At 38.8% G+C, this 19,669-nt stretch overlaps 1 protein-coding gene across 1 annotated transcript in view; it reads left to right on the forward strand.

The window, feature by feature from the left end:
* The window catches only part of LOC100695013 (guanine nucleotide-binding protein G(i) subunit alpha-2), a 51,913-nt gene extending 33,283 nt beyond the window's left edge, over positions 1-18,630 (forward strand). Inside the window, exons 3-10 of the mRNA XM_003441449.5 lie at positions 3,930-3,972; positions 8,633-8,774; positions 10,857-11,017; positions 13,632-13,760; positions 16,026-16,155; positions 16,328-16,481; positions 17,310-17,520; positions 17,622-18,630. Of these exons, the coding sequence (XP_003441497.1) occupies positions 3,930-3,972; positions 8,633-8,774; positions 10,857-11,017; positions 13,632-13,760; positions 16,026-16,155; positions 16,328-16,481; positions 17,310-17,500 (950 nt within the window). The 3' untranslated portion in view covers positions 17,501-17,520; positions 17,622-18,630. The remainder of the gene's footprint in view (positions 1-3,929; positions 3,973-8,632; positions 8,775-10,856; positions 11,018-13,631; positions 13,761-16,025; positions 16,156-16,327; positions 16,482-17,309; positions 17,521-17,621) is intronic.
* Positions 18,631-19,669: the final 1,039 nt, after the last annotated feature.

Here is a 19,669-nt window from a genome sequence, read left to right on the forward strand (position 1 = left end):
CACTGCTGTCTTTGTCCCGCTCCCAGTCCCACCAGGATAGATCACACTTGCTCCAAACACATGCACATCTATTCACATACATAGCATAAAAACTTTAATGGCATGGGAGGTAGGTCTTTGAAACTAGTTTGATTTTAAACGCAATTCTTTTCTAGCAGTAAAATAGTGCTGATGAGACAGTGCATAAAGGTTCATTATATCAGGCAGTTGAATCTTAACACAACAGCAGGAAGAACCTTTCATTTTCTTTCTTGTGTTGTGTCTAGACTTGTCTGTTTCTTCTTGCTTCACCCAAATGACAAAACTGTAGAGATGGTGTGGGCATGCCGGGAATTCTCACAGAAGCATTAGAGTTATTCCTCTCGTCATGTTTCATTGCTGGTCAAATGTGGGGGTGGATAGAGCTTTGCTTTTTGTTGTTTTTTCCCCTCTAAGACCCTGTTTCTGCATAAGAAAACTAAAATCTTGTCAACCCATAGGTTCCTAGGTTAAGAAGAGGGGAAAAAAATGAGCTAATGGGTCTGTTTTCTAGGCTTAATCTGCAAATTAGCCCTCAGGAAATCTCTGTAGCTTGGAGCTAATGACTGCTAATAAGCCAATCTATTACTGGAACCCCTCAGAAAAGTTAAACTCTTTGGGCAGTGGCAGGTGGTGGTGCTGCTGTGTGCATTTGAACCATCATCACATTCTTCCTGCCGAGACAAATGTGGCTCTAATAGACTTAAAGGCTATACATACAATGACTGTCCCTCATGGGAGTCTGTGTTAGTGAGGTGAAGTTCTGCAGGGATAATTAGTGTTTCCCCTTCATGCTTTGGGAATTACTGTCTGTGTGGTTTATTTAACACCTACTAGTATCCAACATTAAACCACCTGTTGGCACACAGGGAGCAGATAGATTTCCCTTAGGATAATAGAGGTAATTGCATTTCATTCCAACATGACATAAAGCAGCTACCAGCTCATCTGCAAAAAAGGGTAGATACCCAATTACAGGCAAACTCATTTAGGTTTTAACTTGGTAGAAAACACAAACCAAATAGGTCCCTACACATGACATGGGTTTTTCTTCATCTCTATCAGCTCTTTAACAGTGAAATTAATGAAACTCACTGGGTGGCCTGGAGCAACCACACGCACAAATGGATTGTTTTTGATGTCTTACATAACCCAGTGGGATTGATGCATTCTCTCCATTTCTGCGATTAGAAGTTCTTCTCTCTATGGCGACCTGGGACTTGATTGAAGTTTTTTCTTTTTGTGCTGATATAATGTGCAAAAGGAATACATCCAAAAAATACCTCAATCATTTGGGATCATTTTCCTTTAACACAAATGTATTAATGACAGCCCACCCCATCCCCAAATCTGTAAATTCAGTCAGTCTCCGAAGGGCTTGTTAGATGACGGTGTGTTGATGTCTCAACACTTTGGCTGGTCGTGCAGCTCTTGATATTTGTAATCTGGTTCATTGTGCTACTTCTGCTGCAGCTGGGTTGAAGACATGAGTGTACGATTCTGTCAGTTTTTACTACCATTTTGAAGAAATATTAGTACAGAAGCTCAAAGATTCACAGATTATATACAGGGAGATGTACGGGTCAGGCCTCAGCTTCATCCAGCTGCAGCCGGACCCCAGTTAATCCTGTGGGCTTCCTGGCACCTTGTACTATCTCTGTGTTGGTTCTGCCAGTCACATGGTAACCCATCAGTAATCAGACAATTTCCTGAGTCTTGCTGGGAGATTTACAAATTCCCTGCTGCTTTTCCTAGTACTACACATCTTCATGCTAATAAGCCCTACTTCAGCAACACCCATGCAAGCAAGATGAGCTACGCATGCATGCACACTAACATTCTTCAGCTTTATATATATTTTGTGTGTATGTTTGTGTGTATTTTTAACATACTTATGTGAGAGTAAGCTAAACACTAAACACTAAAGCTGACTGATCTTGTTCAAATGAAACTGGACATTGGGCACTGGCAGTCCTGTTTCCCCCTCTGTGTTGTTTTTCTCCTCATTTTCTGCCATGAGTCAGACATAACCACAACTGTCGTGCACATTGCCCAGTTGCTAGGCAGTGGGCAGTATTTATTTTCCCTCAGACTTAACTTTTCTCCGTCTGCTGCTTTTCCACCAGCAGTGTGATCCCTTGCTGTATTTCCTTCATATACCGATAATTAAAGTATATTGCATTCATTTGTTTGTCATTTCATGTCATTGCTTATACTAAAAAATATTTTTTTTTTAAAAAGGATTGACTGACTTTTTGTGTATTCAGTCACAAGTTATAGGTTACTGTGGAGGGACTCTAGCCAGCGCTGACTCGTGAAATGTTTCCAAGCACTAGTATCGAAATGGCATGTGGGAATGAGTTGTCTCTGTGTTTATGGATCTGAAGTCTTCTGGACTTCTATAATCCAAATGAGATATGGCGATCAAAGTATGCTGTGAGAAAATAACAGGATCAGTAGTATCAGTGCAATTATCACAGAAAGTATTTGTATTGTATGATATCAAAAGCTTCTAGTTATTTGTTAATCAAAGCAGCAGGGACATCAAGGTATGTGCCAGACATCATTACTCATTTCTGTTAGCAGTTTTAGCTTCACAGGTCAAACTCCAAAGTGCTTGTTTACTACCTTCAGAAGAATCTGTGTGTAGGTGTGGTAAGAGAAAGGCTAGCTCTCTCAGCTCTGGTCAGTCAGATTTATAAACTCTGTTTTCTTTTCTTCCAAGAGAGCCCTGTTATTGTAGGTATATTAACTACTACTAAATACTACTGCTGCAGCTTAAATAAAACAAGAAAAGTCTATGACAGCAAATATGATTTATTCAAGGTTAAGTATTTGATCTGAATTCTGAGAACAATAATCGATTAAAATGTTGTGAACACCCCACAATATTTAATCTACCTGCGTCATTGTTATTTGAAATAGGGAATCAGTTTGTAGTTTTTACTTTACACTCAAATCAACGAGAACCAGAGTCTGTCTTTCTTCCCTTTCTTGATAATGTGCCTCAGAGACCGTGTTGCATCATGAATACTCCATCATGGTGTGAATTGCAAGTTGCCTCATAACCATGAGGATAACGTAAATTTGAGAATGTTGCAATATCCTGCTGAACAGCAGCACGATTTCACCTTTTGTCCACTCAGACATTGCTGTGGTCATATATTTAATCATAGTACACACCGTACACAAAGCGACTTTAGTCAATCTAAATCTTTGGATGTTTGTGTAAGCTGTTTTTATTGAAAGGCGAACTGCATGTGATCTATTAGTGTCTTCACTTGTATGCCATGGAGGAGTAGGAGCTGACAGCTGTCTGTGGAAAGTATCTTGGCCCATTCCTACCCTGGGGCTTGATTGTGCGTGCTGCATGCTGCGTTGCAGTGTATTTTGAGGGTCATCCCATAAAGACTTTACCCCAGGCGAGTACGAGCAGAGAGTGCACTGACAGGCACCCCTGGGTGTACGTCTGTGTGTAGTGTTAGATTCCTTGTGGCAGATGAGCTCTCTCTGGTCGCCTCAGGCTGTTAGAATAAACATAGTGGAGGATAAGAAAAGCCTATATCCTGTCAGTGCAAGACATTTCCATTAAAATGTTAACTACGATAAAAGTAGTTTCTTGAGAGTGGCTGTGACGTGTCTGCTGTGAAATTAACAGATCCCTGCATTGCCTTTTGAATTCAGACTGTAGAACTGACTTATAGCTGCAGAATACTCATAGGTATACAGTGAGTTAAAAAAGGAGACTGGTCCACGATGAAAATGAGAGGCAGAAGCCAACGCTGTGAGGTGAAGGGCCAGGGGATAAGACGAGGGTCCAGATGTGAGCCAGCCTTACTGGCTGCCTGTTTACATTTCTCAGCTAACAGGAGCATATTTTTAACCTCTGCCTGTTTTTGTTCTCTCTGCAGGTGCTGGGGAGTCGGGGAAGAGCACCATTGTGAAGCAGATGAAGTGAGTGACTGCTCATTGTTTTGCTTTTCCTCCCATCATGAATGCCAATTCAGTATATGTTTTAAGCATAAGTGATTCTATAAGGAATGTATAAATGTGCTATTGGTGTTGTTTAACTATTCATTTTAAGTACATCTTGAGCCACCTGTTTTTATGCACATCCTTTGTTTTGTGCGAACAAATTAGTGAGAGAGCTATAATCTTGAAAAAAACAAAAAAACAAAACCCCATCACATATTTCTTTTATGCTTGGCTTAAGGCTCCATTATTAAAAGATAAATAAGACAAATTGTTGCTTTGTGCCACTATAAAACAGTAATATTTGGTCTGTGTGGTTCAATAACAATAAAAGTACATTTAAAGCAGAAATGATAAGGAACTGTATACTGTAGCTAATATACACAGAATATTTATATATTTATCACAAGTCTTAATTTTATTTGTTGAAAGTGATGATTTTATATTGTGCAGGCCAGATGGTTGCTTCATAATCTGAAACTGTCAGACAAACTGATAAGGATACAAGGACTTTTATTTAGAGGTTTTGTAGAAATATTTACAACAGATGTGGTAAATGTATGAGAAGCTAGTCATACAAGCACTAATATGGTTTCTCTTGTGTATTTATAGGCTTTGATTACTCGGTACTCATAAATGAAACTGCTGGTCTCTCGCCTGATTCTCACTCTCATCAGTCTCTGAAACCCTCCTTACTCGCTCTTACACTGATATCAAACAATTATTTCCGGTGCACAAATGCATAAAATACGCATCAAGTCATACACGTTGTGTAGATTTTCTTCACTTGCTGCAGCTTACTAAGCACTCATATAGTTCTTGAAAACCTGCTCACAGGCACATTAATATGCTTGATGTGTTTTCTTGTTTTTGTTTTGTTTTTTTGGATGCATCATTAGCATTAATCCCAGAGTAACTTAAAAAAGAGAGAGAGAGAGATTCAGCATTTTTGTCTTCCTATGTTAGAGTACAAAATAAATTTTATATTTGGTGTGTGGAATTTTTCCGTTACTAATAATGATGAAAAGGAGAATTTTTGTTGTAAAAAATGTGTGAGACTCCCAGGGGGCCTGCAGCATTACTGAGGGGGTTTCTTTTAATCTAGTTTTGAAAATATTAAAGTACTATAAATAAATTCCACTGCTAGACTTCCAGGTTGGGACAACTTAAGCTTGCCAAAAATTTTGACATTTCCAGGAAATGACAACATGAGTGGATTACAGTTTTTGGAGTTCTCTAAAAAATTCCCTCTGGTCCACATTGTATACAGGCCCATTATACCCGCCGGTGTCGCCCTCACAGAAGTTGGTGCAGCCCAAAAGTGACGCCACATCCGCGGGTGAAAGTCAGAGAAAAAACTTGAGAACAAAAAACACCAACATTGTTCAAAGAATATTGTAGCAAATACCCACGCCCTTAGTGCCGCTACAGATGGTGACAAGGCTGTGGGGATGTACGTGACACCACAGACCAATGTGGTGACCATTATAGACCTTGAAACCAGCAGTCATAAAATGGTTAAATGAGAAAAAAAGCAACAAGATTGATATAGTTAAAAAAAACTAAACTAAATACTAAAACTACAAGTGACAAAACATTTTAGTTAACAGAAATAAAATTAAAAACTGGTCTTTTGAAAAAATTGAAACTAACTGAAAGTATTTTGTGAACTTGGGAAGTTAACTGATATAAAATAAACACAATGATGCTGCCTGATGAGGACCTGATGAGTGTGTTTATTGAGACTTTGGATGTCTACAACACTGAGTCAGCTGCTTTCATGAAGTTTTGTGTTTTTATTGTAAAACGTGTTGATTTTTCACTAATCTTGCCTTTGACACATGCCCTCCCTACAGTAATAAAAGAAAACAATTAAAGTAATCATTAAAAAGACTGAAACTAACACTTTAACTAATAAAAACTAAATTTAAACAAAGCATATTCCAACAATAAAAACTAAATTAAAATAACAAAATCCACTCACTCTTCTAATACTCTTGGTGATTAAAACTTTTCCAGAAGTCAAACATGTTATTGTATTTTGATGGATGATGTGCGAGTACTTTTTCTCTTGACATATAAAATTTTTTTGAGGTTTTGCAGACATGTGACCACTAACCATGTGACATTAACTTGTCTGTAATTTTGGATGTGTGACAATTCGATGACTAAGCTCTCAGTCATATGCCCTCTCAGTCAACCATCGCCAGTCATAAGGGAAAACTGAGTATTCCCTCATTGGTTTACAGTCAGTGACCATCTGACTGCCACTGGTTTTTAGGGAAAAATGTGTATTCCCCAGTCAGCTGAGGGGAAAAAAACACCTTGTGATTGCTTTGGTCACTAATACAGTCCCAATCAAAAGTTTAAGACCAATTGAAAAATGGCAAAAAATCATATTTTGCATGGTTGGATCTTACCAAGGTTCAAAGTAGAGCTGCAACATGCAACAAGAAGAAATGGCAGCGAGACAAAACATTTTTTTGAGTGTGCAATTTATTGGAAACAACACTTAAACTGAAACGGACTGTTTTACAGCTGATCAAACGTTTAGGACCACACCTCCAAAAAAAACCCTGTAACACCAGTCGTCACCACACAGACGAGGGCCCTCAGTCATGAGGGATGCTCTCTGCAACATTTGGACATGGCCAGCGGCCTTTTGATGCCTCTGCACCTCCTGAAGCTCCATTGTTCCACCTAAGGAAAAAGCACCCCCTTATGGCGCCCCTTCCACTGTGGCGCCTAGAAAACATCTCAGGTGGGATCTGTTTGTCATGCCAATAACATTGGAAACCATCAGGACCATCAAGGTGAAATTCTTTTCTCATCAAAGAATAAAACTTTCTTCCACCTTTCAATGTCCCATGTTTGGTGCTCTCTTGCAAAGTCCAAACGGTCAGTTCTGTGGCATTCAAGGAGACGAGGTCTTTGAAGACGTTTTTTTGTTTTTGAAGCCCTTCAGTCTCAGATGTCGTCTAATGCAGTCGGCACCAGTAAGGGTCAAAGATTTGACAGACACCCAATTGGATACTCCGGGTCAGTGCTGGTGAAATTGTTTTGGGTCTTCCCCTTGACTTTTTTATTCCATAACCCTCAGGATTGTCTTACTACGTCCCACCTCAACAGCGATAGCGCGTTGCAAGAGACCCTGCTTATGCATTTCAACAACCCGACCACGTTCAAAAAAGAATGTTTTTTTTTTTTGCCTTTGCCATCAGAACATCATGACAGTGTGACTACCTGACAGAAAATGACAATGAATCCACATTTTTGCAGATGGTCTTTTAAAGGCATGTGGTCCTAAATGTTGATCAGCTGTAAAACAGCTTGTTTTAGTTTAGGTGTTGTTTTCAATAAATTGCACGCACAAAAAATGTTTTGTCTCACTGCCATTTCTTCTTGTTGCATGTTGAAGCTCTACTTTGAACCTTGGTAAGATCCAACCATGCAAAATATGATTTTTTGCCATTTTTCAATTGGTCTTAAACTTTTGATCTGGACTGTATGTTTGTGGACTTGGTGGAAGTGATGGACTTGTCTAGAAACACAAGCCAGCTACTCCTAGAGCTGTAGTGAAAATGAAAAGTGTAATGCAAAGTTGACATGGAGATCGATTGCCTTCAAATTAAAAGTTACCTACTTTAAAACATAGTTGCTGCAGAACAGCTTTTGCTTTGCAGACAAAGGTCTCCAAGTTGAACTACCGATCGGCTAGCAGTTCGCAAGTATTTGCAGACAAACATGGAAAAACTACAATCAACCAAAGCAATCAGTAGGAGGTTTTTGGTGTAGGACCTTCTTTGCAACTAATTTCACATAGCAAGAGCCAGAAAAGTTCAGGAATCGCTTCCAACCAGCTGGGAATACATTTTTCCTTAGTAACTGGCAGTTGCTTCATGTCCAATATGGCAGAAAACTCCCAAGCAATGTGCGCCTGACATCACATGAGAAACCATATCGGTTTGAGTTCGGCATATGAACAGTTTTGTGCCAAATATCAAGTTCCTGATTGTTCTTAGTTGTAAAGGCTTTAATGACAAGTTTATTTTTGCCTTACAAGACTGTCAGTTAGACGAAATTCTCTAAAATCATTTAGTGTGAGAGGAAGCCACCCATGAGCTTTCAGTAATTTTGGCTGCGCCTCACATTGCTTCACAGTGGGCTCTCTTGCATTTTAATGTGGTCCTATTCAGCACATCACACAACCACTGAACATCCTGGCTGAGGCAGGCTGGGGAAGATAGTTCTGTTTGGTTTCCAGCCCAGAGGCTTCTGTCTTTTCAAACACATGCTTTTTTCCCTCTCTACAGTTGTATCTACACAACTCAAAAAGGAAGTAAATATTTGCTCTAGTCTCTTGTAACTGAATGATATAAAACACCTGAACGTTCCCAGTAGCTCAGACCAGCAGCATCACATGCAAATCTGTGTGTGTCTTTCTTTTTTTTTTAATTAATCTCATGAAATATACATTTCTATTGTTTTAATGGGTTCTTTTTTTAGGTGTCTGCTACAGTACTTTTCATTATTTTATAGCAGCATTCAGCTTTGTGAATAATTGCTAAGTTCAGTTTTTTAACATAAATTATGTATGAGTTGTTGCTTTATCTGAATCACCATCCTTCCCTCTTTTCTCCAGGATTATTCACGAGGATGGATACTCAGAAGATGAGTGTAGGCAGTACAGAGCAGTCGTCTACAGCAACACAATCCAGTCCATTATGGCTATCATCAAAGCCATGGCCAACCTCAAGGTTGACTATGAGGAGTCTGCCAGAGCGGTATGTCTTTAAAATACAGAACTTTTCACCCAGTGCCATCCCCTCCACAAGGGAGATATGAGTGAAATGATATTAGTGATGCAAAAATGTTAAGATTTTGCAGCTCTTTTCATAAATCACTGGAAACTTCTGAGCTTTAGACTTTTAAACTTTGCTCAGTGCACCTGTTATAATATAATGAATATTAAATATACATTAAAATGCAGACAAAGGGTCGAAGTGCTCCAATGCTCCCACGTAATTTTAACTTTGCCATTCAAGGTTATACTAAACCTGCAGGATAGTATAGTGCAATTAAGCTTTAGCACGCAATTCAGTGATAACATCTTGACTAATCACTACCCAAATTTTCCTCTCTGCCTTCTTCATAACCCTCCATATCTTACCCTGAGGATTTAAGGATTTGAGGCAGCAGAAATTATGCAGATCAAGAATTTCTCTAAGTGCTGTGTGATCTATTCTATTCATAAATGAACACTGGGTAGCAGATATTGAAGATGGAAGCCTGCAGTGTCAGAGTACCACCCATAAAAAGATCACAGAAATAAAGTCAGTCTTTACTCAAGAGAACATGAAACACAATCATTTGTTCTACTGAGCCATCATTTCTCATGTGATTCTTGCCTCATATTCCACCCCATCTTAGATTCATGCAGGCTGTGAAACACTGATTATTTTGTAACTCGATTAATCCTTGATTTGGAGTTTCTAAACACATTTGATACGTTTTTCCAAATTTCACCCTCCTGGGTGACCTTTATTTCAGTGTAGCTGTATAAACATGAGCGAGTGTGTGTGTGTGTGTGTGTGTGTGTGTGTGCGCGCCAGCCAATCCTGACACACAACTGCCTGTCGTGTGTCAGGATTGGCTCTGCCAAGGTAGTAAGCGCTACATGACAGGTTCTGCCGGACAGAGTGTGGTATTAAAAGGTAATTTTTAAGTTAAGCATTCCCCCATTGTGGTGAGCTGCAAAGAGCTTTTTAGTATCCTGTATCTTTCAATCATTTCAGTCAAAAAGAAACAAGCTGCTATACTCTACACTTGTTGTGTACATGCGTCTTTATTGTTTACCAAATAAGTGTGAATGCAAGGTACTGGTATAGGATCAGATAAGGCCCTTTCAGACATATACTCGTTTTATCAATCACATTAATCTTAGTCACATTAACATTGAAGCATTCACAAGATTTAGAGTGCACAGAACTCTTTTGCATGTCTGTGTGTTGCTGAGCTCACTAAAAACCTACCTGTTTTGAATCATCACTGAGGGATTTGAGTTTTCGTAATCCAGAATATTGTTTACCTCCCGTAAACTTGACTGCGAGGGGGAAGGGTGAGCTGCAGGACACTGACACAGAGGACAGAGAGAGAGAGAATTCAAGCATACACATACTTTTACCATCACTTTGTGGGTATGCCTGGATGAAGCCGTGAGAATCATTAACCCGAGCCAGTTGATTGACTTGTTTGAAGGTCGTACAGTTACAGGAAATTCAAGTTACGTAATGTGGAAAGAAAAAGAAGTTGTCCGGTTATGAAACCAGAAGTGTGTAGGGGTTGTAGTTTGTGCTACTTTTAATTGATGCCGATCAAGATATCGGTCTTTAAAAAACAAAATTACCATAAGCACACACAGAATACGTGGAATAACAGCATGTTTGTTTGTTTTTTCTGTGGCAGTGGCATACAACCAGTTACCAAATTTAATAACTGATTTTAATCAGAATATCAGTAACCCAGGGAATCTTGGCTGTACGCTTCAATAAACTCAAGTTTCAATTTTCTCAGTTGGTTTAAAAAATAATTCTGTGGTTCAGTGATTGATGGTTTTACTGTAATAATATTTTTTTCTGATTTTGCCCTAACTAATGAAGTTAGTATCTTATATTTTGTGATTATAAAATGTATTCTGAGCCAGGATTATTTTTCCATGCAAACTAAAAATACAATGGAAGCTATGTGAAAGCAAAGTCCTGCAGTGTTAGACTTACTAGTCTGTTCCTTCATGAAGAAAAATAAGAATAAATGCATTTTTATATATTGATGTGTATGTTTTGTTTTGGGGGGGTTTTTTGCACTAGGATGATGCTCGCCAACTTTTTGCGCTGTCAGGAGCAGCAGAAGAGCAGGGCACCCTGCCAGAGGACCTGTCCAACATCATCCAACGACTGTGGGCTGATGGCGGTGTCCAGAGCTGCTTCACACGGGCCCGAGAGTACCAGCTAAACGACTCTGCGGCCTAGTAAGTGCCTCAATAACCTGGGAGTGGAAAGAACAAGAAGACATTTGTGGGCGTATCTGGCACTGTAAAGCATTTTAAAAAAAAAAAAAAAAACCCCATGGTTAATTCATTTATGAAACCATTCCTTAATCCAGATTTAGAGCTAAAGTTTAAAACTACTGCTATCAGTAGGTTAATCCCCAATATCCAAACCTTTTGTTATTTTTGTTCCACTTGTATTTTTTATTTATTTATTTAATTTACTTTTCTTTTTGTTTTGCTTTTTTAGTTTGACCTTTCTTGTATGTTAGATTCCTCTTTGTTATTTTTAATATTGTCTTACATTTCACTACTTCATCACATCAAACACTGACAAAGCTTGCGCAGGGAACAGTAATGGTTATTAATATTGAAGAGATCAGTGTTTAATTTTATCAGTGGCTTTGCCTTATACGGACAACAGAGTCGAGCTCAGTCTCTCTGCAGGTCTTAATTAGCTCAATGACCCTTATCATTTAAGTGCCCCATTTGTTGGCTGCATTGGTCTAATCTACTGGTGTAATAATGGGAAGAGAATGCGGTAAGTGCGAGACGCTACTGGTGAGAGGTGGTTATCACGTCCACCCTCGGGGGAGTCTTTGGGGATAGAGAGCATTGTTAACCACTATATCCCTACAAGCTTCAGCAGCAATTAACAGCACTGATTTCTGTTTAAATGGAAACCCTTTAATAATGACACTTTGATCGATGACACCTCCAGATTGTGCTGTGAGGTTTCAGTGTAGTGCTAAGTGCTTCAAGGTGATATTTAACATCCAGGGAGAATAATATTGTTCTGTGTTTGTGTTGGCCTGTATAATCATAACATCTCAGTCTTGTATTCACCGCCCTTGTTAAAGCTGAGGGGACCCTGACACATGCTGCTAACACGGCCTCACATTTAGCACCTCTGGGAGTGGACACTACAGTGTTTCATCATTGCTTTTGTAGAGAGCAGAGTGAGTAGGTTGAGGACCAAATGAGTCTGGCACAAGACCATAATCCATATCTGAGCACCTGCTGAGAGGGAGAGAAAGAAAAGGGAGAGATAAAAGAGAAAGAGAATGGTACAGCGCACATTAACCGAGGCCTCTCTTCTATCACACCCTGGATCTTTTCTTCTTCTCCTTCTTCTTTTCTTCTCCTTCTTCTTTTCTTCTTCTTCTTCTTCTTCTTCTTCTTCTTTTTTTTTTTAAAGAGGGTTTACCCTGGCAGGCTAAGTTTATTACTTTCTCTCATCCACATCTATAAACATAAGCTGGGTCAGTATTGGTCTATCACACATATTTCACTCTTTGAGTAAAGGATGCTTGGTGTATTTTGGAAGTTTTGTCAGTACATAGTTTTCTCAGCAGAACAGCTCCAGTTTCATTATTTACAATATTCTGAACTGTCAAAATCAGCTTCAAGAATCAAGTAACCGTGGCTGTCAATAAACTGGTTTTTCTTTGTGCTGTAATTGTTATGAGTGCAGCAATATTTCTAGTCTGCCACTCTACAGATCTACTGTAGCCTTGTGCCAAGTGTCTTAAACTTCTGTGTAATAAGTGTGACAATATTAAGCCACCAACCTTCCAAAAAAACAACTGCAGTTAAGAACAAAATTCTATGAATATACAGGATTTATAAACATAATGATCAAACCAAACACTCTTAAATCTGATGTATGAACTACAAAAGCAGCCTAAATCACTCTCTGGGCTGAGTGGGATTATGATTACACTGTCAGGCATGCTGAATGAGTAGTGGTATGAAAGCTCAAATATTTACACTTGGGTTGTGGTGTTGTAGGAGATTAAATTAAGTTCCAACACTTGCACAGTAACTCTTTTTTTATGCAGCTGAATACTGCATTAAAAGATGGACAGATTATATGTTCGCCCTCTGGCTCTTTCTGTGTAGTTTGTGAGATGAGATGAGATAAACAAAAGACACACTGTCCCTTTGTGCTCGTGTCTGTTTAAAGACTAAGATCTCAGTGTCTCAGCAGAATTTTGTGTTTGAGCTGCTGATCATACAGCATTATTTTATGATTGCTGAATGTTTGATGAGAAAAAAAACTTGAGCTTTTACTAACCGCAGGTTGCGACATTTGCTGCATTTTAAAGCAAGCTTCAAATATTATTTGTGAAACTTTTCCGTTGGTTCAGAGCAATTTTGTGTATGTTACATTTAAGATGCTATTAATTGAGCCCCATAGTGAAATTAATTGTCTGCAATTAAAATTCAAGTTAGGAAAAGCCCATTAAGTCCACCTTAAGTATTCGTGACTGTATTTTTTTTTTTAAATGCGATTGGGTAGATAGAAACTGTAAAGGACAAGCAGTCTTGTGGCGTTCTCTGACAGGATGTCAACACATGTAATACGATCATAAATTCGTCTGTGTTTAGACAGCAATGTGCTGCTGGTGCTGTTACTGCCAGCATGAGACATGTCTCACGTCTGTCTCCAGGAACAGATGGGGCTTTGAACCAGAAAGAACATTCTCTCACATCTTACCTCAACAAAGTATCTCAAGATAAAACACCCTTTGTTAGGTTAGAGGAGGATGCTCCAAGGTTGATAAATAATAATGTCTTTGTATCCTTCCATCAGCTACCTTAATGACCTGGAGAGGATAGCCAAGCCAGACTACATCCCCACACAGCAAGATGTGCTGCGGACTCGAGTCAAGACCACAGGCATTGTGGAAACACATTTCACCTTCAAGGACCTGCACTTCAAGTAAGACTTCTTTTACTGTTTTTCTTGGCTCTTTAAGCTAATTTTGTGAAATAAAATTCGAAATTTACAAAAGATACGTTAGGCTGTAACCTGTAACTTTTTTTTTCCTTTTTTTCCCCCGAAGTGTTTAAACATCAAAAGTGAATAATTGTTTAAGCATGCTAACTAAAAGACATGAATTTGATGAGTCAGGAATTTTACATTTCTCTAATAATACAGTTAATCATAGAGCATGAGATGCATCACCTTTTACATTTTACCCCTCAGCTATAAACAGATGATGGGGTTTGTCGTCAAACCGCTGGGCAGGCAGGCAGGTGGATATGCAAGTTTGTAAATGTCATAACTGAAAAATGAGGCAATGTAGAAGTTTGAAATTGATACCTTGGGTGCAGCTGCTAAAAGTTGGACGAGTTCGAATCCTGGTGACCTTGACCTCGAGGTCAAGTTTTAAGATAATCTTGTAAATGCAGGATTTTTAAATTGATGCCATAGGTGTGTGTATTAGTAGGCTGAGGGGTAGTGCTGTATTTTTGTGATTGCTCTGAGCATTCTTATTTATATATTGATAACATTGAATGATGAATGTGAACAAAAAATGACTGAACAAAAGCAGTGAAGTCTAATCTGATCTTCCAGGCTTTATAATATAACTTTAAGCTCTATTTAATATGTACATAAAAACGCCTTTCTTAGAAAATGATGCTTTACTGCTTTGACTACAAGTTGTCATCAAAAGGTTCTGTGTAGAGGTCCATAAAGTGTTGGGTGCATGTCACATTGAAACTCTTGTGTTCCCGAAGACCATTTTCAGCTGCTATTTAATTATTTAGCTTTTTCAGTTGTTATAATGCAAATGAAGTAGCTGTGAATGATTCCTCACTGATAAAGTCTTAAGTCAAGTAAGTCAGGTTTTGACTTTATATACATGACATATACATGACCTCAAAGAGTTTGGGCTCCACCACTTCTAGTGACTTTTTGAATACTGTCAAAGCAGCCAAGAAAGTGTGTTTATGGGCTTATGAATCATGCTTTTATATTTGCACTGTAACTGTTGTGACTTCTTTGCAGCACACAATGTTTCTTCTTTACTGAAAGTCATAAAATTCTCAGAAAGGAAAACATTTAATTTTTTTCCAGTTTGCAGAGTAGTTGCTCATTTGAACAATTGAGGCCATTATTATTAGTATTATTTTAACCTTTAAGAGCTCATGCCATCCATTACTGCACTGTAATGTCACATTTCTATTTACGATTCATAGGGGGAAAAAAAAGGGGAAAACCTTCAGTGATGAGCAGAAAGATCAATATCAGTGATTGCGAGTAAACTGTGGGAAACGTGTGGGATTTTAGTGACTGAATAGTTGCCATTGCAGGATTATACACATCAGTGAAAGAATTTATTAAGGAATGCAAACTGTTGCTGTTTTGGAAATTTGAACACTGATTTCTAGCCATGCTTCTCAGAAATGTTTTTGTTTGTGATTATTGCTAATGGTGTATCCCCCATTGCTATAACCACACACAACCACATTATACTTAGTATCTGATGCGCACAGTAGTCAAGCAACAGGGGAAAGTATTTGTAAAATATTCAACACCTCTTCACTCAGAGTTTACTGAAAATAAGCGTGTCAGTGTGTGGCTCCCATGTGGGAAGGTGTCACACTCATGTCTCAATAAATAAAGTAATTCTTTGTAAAGGACATTAACCAAATCCATGCAGACGTGTTTACCTAATGCAGTCTCTTTCGTGCTGGAGTGTATGATATATTTGACTTATGTGAGCAGTGCTGTGGATGAGCACACTGGTGGGGTAAACAGTGTAAAGTGTGTCACTGTTCTAAAGATCCCCGCTTCAGTCAGCCCAAAGCTGGCTGTTTTGGGAGAGCCAAAGTGCTGCTGTAGTGAATCATGTCACAAACGGTCAACTATATGTTCTGAGAAGCTGAAAAGAAGGACTATTGAGTCTGGCACAGTCGAGATGAGCATCCTCGCCCGTGCATCCAAGTCCTCTCCATCTTCATGAATAAATTATACATAATCTTAGTGAGAAACCTTCCGCACCATGCGTCAGCCTCAAGTCTTCTTGTTACCGGTGCAGCTGCACTGTGCTGAAATGCCTTCAGGAGGCAGGGAAATACAGAGGCCTGAAGAGAGGTAGAAGTGGGAAACTAGGTCGAGAGACCTAAAAATGTTTCCTTCATTGCTGAGTCCAATCCACCTCATAGATACATATTTACACTGCGTTTGTTTGTACAGGATGTTTGATGTTGGAGGCCAGCGGTCAGAAAGGAAGAAGTGGATCCACTGCTTTGAGGGAGTCACAGCCATCATCTTCTGTGTAGCCATGAGTGCTTATGATCTGGTCCTGGCTGAGGACGAGGAGATGGTGAGTAAACACTTAGAAAACAGTTGCTGAACTTCACATTGGAGTCCAGTCCCAAGAAAATGAAAAGAACTGGAAGGAGGGCCGAGGTTTCAGTGAACTCATTTCCTTTGTGTGGTCTCGTAGTGTTCTCTAATAATCTCTTTATCTCCGCATTTGTGCCCGGCCCACCCAGAACCGGATGCATGAAAGCATGAAGCTCTTTGACTCAATCTGCAACAACAAGTGGTTCACAGAGACGTCCATCATCCTGTTCCTCAACAAGAAGGACCTGTTTCAGGAGAAGATTGCTCACAGCCCTTTGACCATCTGCTTCCCTGAGTACACTGGTATGTATGACTGCCTCAGTACAAACACAATGATAAACACATTTGTCATTGTGTTTATTCTTTATAGCAAGCCCAGTGATAACGTTGCAACTGTGTAGAACGATAAACATGAAAAACATGTTTTGAGACTTGCACTTGTTTTCACTTGCCAAGCCGAGTTTTTCATGAAATCATGAAACAAAATCTAGCCCCAGTTTGTATTTCTTGTGCAACATCAGTCCATTCATGTGTCAGAAATGAGCCACTTTTTAGAAATACAAACCTGAAGGTGTTTTTACAACACGTTCCCAAAATCTTCTTTAAACCTTCTGGATGCAAATTTTACTCCCCTCCTCCCCACTTGCTTTCCACTAAGCCAGAAATGACCGTACTGTTTTTGCACAAGAAGGGTGCACCCATTTTTTTTATGAAAATATGAAATTTAAAAAATTCACGTCGGTATAGTGTAAGCAAATGCACTCCAAGTGCCCTTCCTGCTGCGTGCTCTAATGAGGAAAATCCTTCACCTGAGACCTCTTTAGAAGCAGACGGCGAACTCTCGTCTGCTACATGTGAGAAAGGAAAAGTGCAAACAACATTCCCCGGGGTTCTTAAGTAAAACGGGGGCTTCTTTGACTTAAATGTAACAGCCTGCCCATGCATAATGGTGCAAGTTGCAACTACGTGCACAACTACAATGCAGGACAGGGAAATAATAATACTTGATTTGTAGGAATTGCTGGAAATGAGTCAGTTTGGATGAGTGCCAAGTGAAACTGTCTCTGCCTATCAGCAAAAAGATTTGACTTCTTTTCCACACTGATTAAGCTCTCCTGAAACTTTTCTCAGGCCCCAACACGTATGAGGAGGCCCAGGGTTACATCCAGACCAAATTTGAGGATCTGAACAAGAAGAAGGACACCAAGGAAATCTACACCCACTTCACCTGCGCCACTGACACCAAGAACGTGCAGTTTGTGTTTGATGCCGTCACCGATGTCATCATCAAGAACAACCTGAAGGACTGTGGCCTTTTCTGAAAATCAGTCTGAGAGTCGAGGTGAGTCTAAAGAAGAAAGGACTTGAAGTCACTGAGAGCCATGTGGATTCATAAACCAAAATGACTGAGATATTTTTGTTTGTTTTCTGTGTTTCTGTTAGATACTTGAACCGCTCTGACCATAGCGATGGGGGATTATACACGGATCATGAATGACTGCACTGGCCAACCACGATTTATGCTTTGATCTGCTTTTTATAAAGACACCTAAGAGACTGAAAACCCGACGAGCCTTGCAGATTTTCAACAATTGCTGATCCAGTTGCTCGTGTTATTAACTCTTTGGGCTATGACCACAAAAATCAACATCTATTTTATTTTTGTTTCTTTATTTTCAATTACTAGAGGAGGGAAATGTTTTCTTTTTTTTTTTATATATATATATATATATAAATGCATTCATTTTACTTTTAGAAATTCCAATGTGCAAATTATTAACCTTTTAATCACATGATGCTTATTTTTTAAGAGCTGAAGCACAGGCATGGACATAAAATATGATTCATAAAAAAGAAAGTGCTTTTTTTATAATGTTTACATCAGTTCATCATTCATAGCAAAAAGTATATATTCTGCATGACTCAACTTGGCAAATATTAGCTCTGTAATCCACACAAAGTATGTAACATTCCAACAAAAACAAAAAAAAAATAGGAAAAAAAATTAAAAGGCTAAAAAAGAAAAAATGGCTTCACCCACTGGGGGGAAATTGTAGCTAAATTCTAAACAATATTTAAAGTATGTGTGTACCTAACATTCTTTCACTTTTATAGTATCATTTCCATGTCTGTTGCAGTATATTTGTGCCTTGACTTCTGTTTACAACCATTTCTTAGAAATGCTTTCAGAACTGTTTGACCTACTGTGCTCTGCTGCCTAGAATCTCTGAGTAGTATTGTGATTGTTAATGAGAGACGAAAATCTAATTCCGTAAAGAGGTTAGTGTTTTTGGTAAATAATAAAATGCTTTAAAAATTCCTTTATGATTTAATTTAAATAAAAGTAGACATCACCAGACTCGGTATATTGGGGTTTCCTGTCTGTTGTGTTACGTTAATATTGCTGCCAGTTCGTGTTTCAGGTGATAACTGAATAAAATGTTCACTGAGAGCTTTGATACTATAGTTTTTTGTAAATTTGTACAGATGATTCAAATAGGGGGATGATGGTTTTACACGAGTAAAATAACTAAAGGGTTGTTTTTAATATCATGGTCAGACACTAAGCAGGTTTTGATTAGATGGTTTCAGCCACGGAGGAAGAACTAAACTCCAGTAATACATATCTTTGTGTTCATCAATGTCAATTGGACACGGTAAAAGCAAAGAATGCTCCTGGCCTTAAATTCTCCACAGATGACTGACTTTAGCATTAGAGCAACTGATCAAAAGCTGGCAAATGTAGTGAACTGTAACACAGCTACAGTACTGTGCAAAAGTCTTGAACCACCCCCCTTTGTGTTGCTTCCAAGGTGACTGACTTGTAATATTTTTTTTTTTAGGTGTGCTTTATTAAATAGTTCTCCGGACTTTGAAAGACCTCCAGAAAGCCCCAAAGTTTTCATTTGCACATTATGCTGTTTTTTTTGTTGTTTTTTTTCTGCCAATTTTTGTTCCAGTCTTTGTCGCTGACTAATTTTCAGAGGTTTTTTTTTTTAACACCAACCAATGAATTATTCAAGCAGTAAATCCAAGGTATCAACCAGTGTTGTGTCTACACAGCCAGTGGTGTTGGGGATCTTGTCAAAATCTTGACGCAATTATGAACAGAGGAAAATGCCATCAGATTTTAACCCACTGTGCAATATCATCTGGAAAGTGTCCTACTGGGATTGGCTTCTTTTTTCAGCATGACAATGATCCCAAATCTGGTAAAAGATTACCTGGATAGAAAATATGTGTAACTATTGGTTATGGATTGGCCTCCTCAGAGCCCGGACCTCAATTACTCTGAACCAGTGTGTGCTCGTCTTGACAAAGAACAGAACAAAAGCAGCCACCATCTAAAAAATAGCTTTGAATGTCCTTCAAGTAGCCTGCAAAACTTTTCCTGAAGACTACTTACAGAAATTGCAAGAAAGCTTGACTAAGAGAGCTCAGGCTGTGTTGAAAATAAACCAAAGAATGATTTTTAAGCTTGTTGGAAGACG

The sequence above is a fragment of the Oreochromis niloticus genome, linkage group LG5 (genome assembly GCF_001858045.2).
Source record: "Oreochromis niloticus isolate F11D_XX linkage group LG5, O_niloticus_UMD_NMBU, whole genome shotgun sequence".
Lineage (NCBI taxonomy): Eukaryota > Metazoa > Chordata > Actinopteri > Cichliformes > Cichlidae > Oreochromis > Oreochromis niloticus.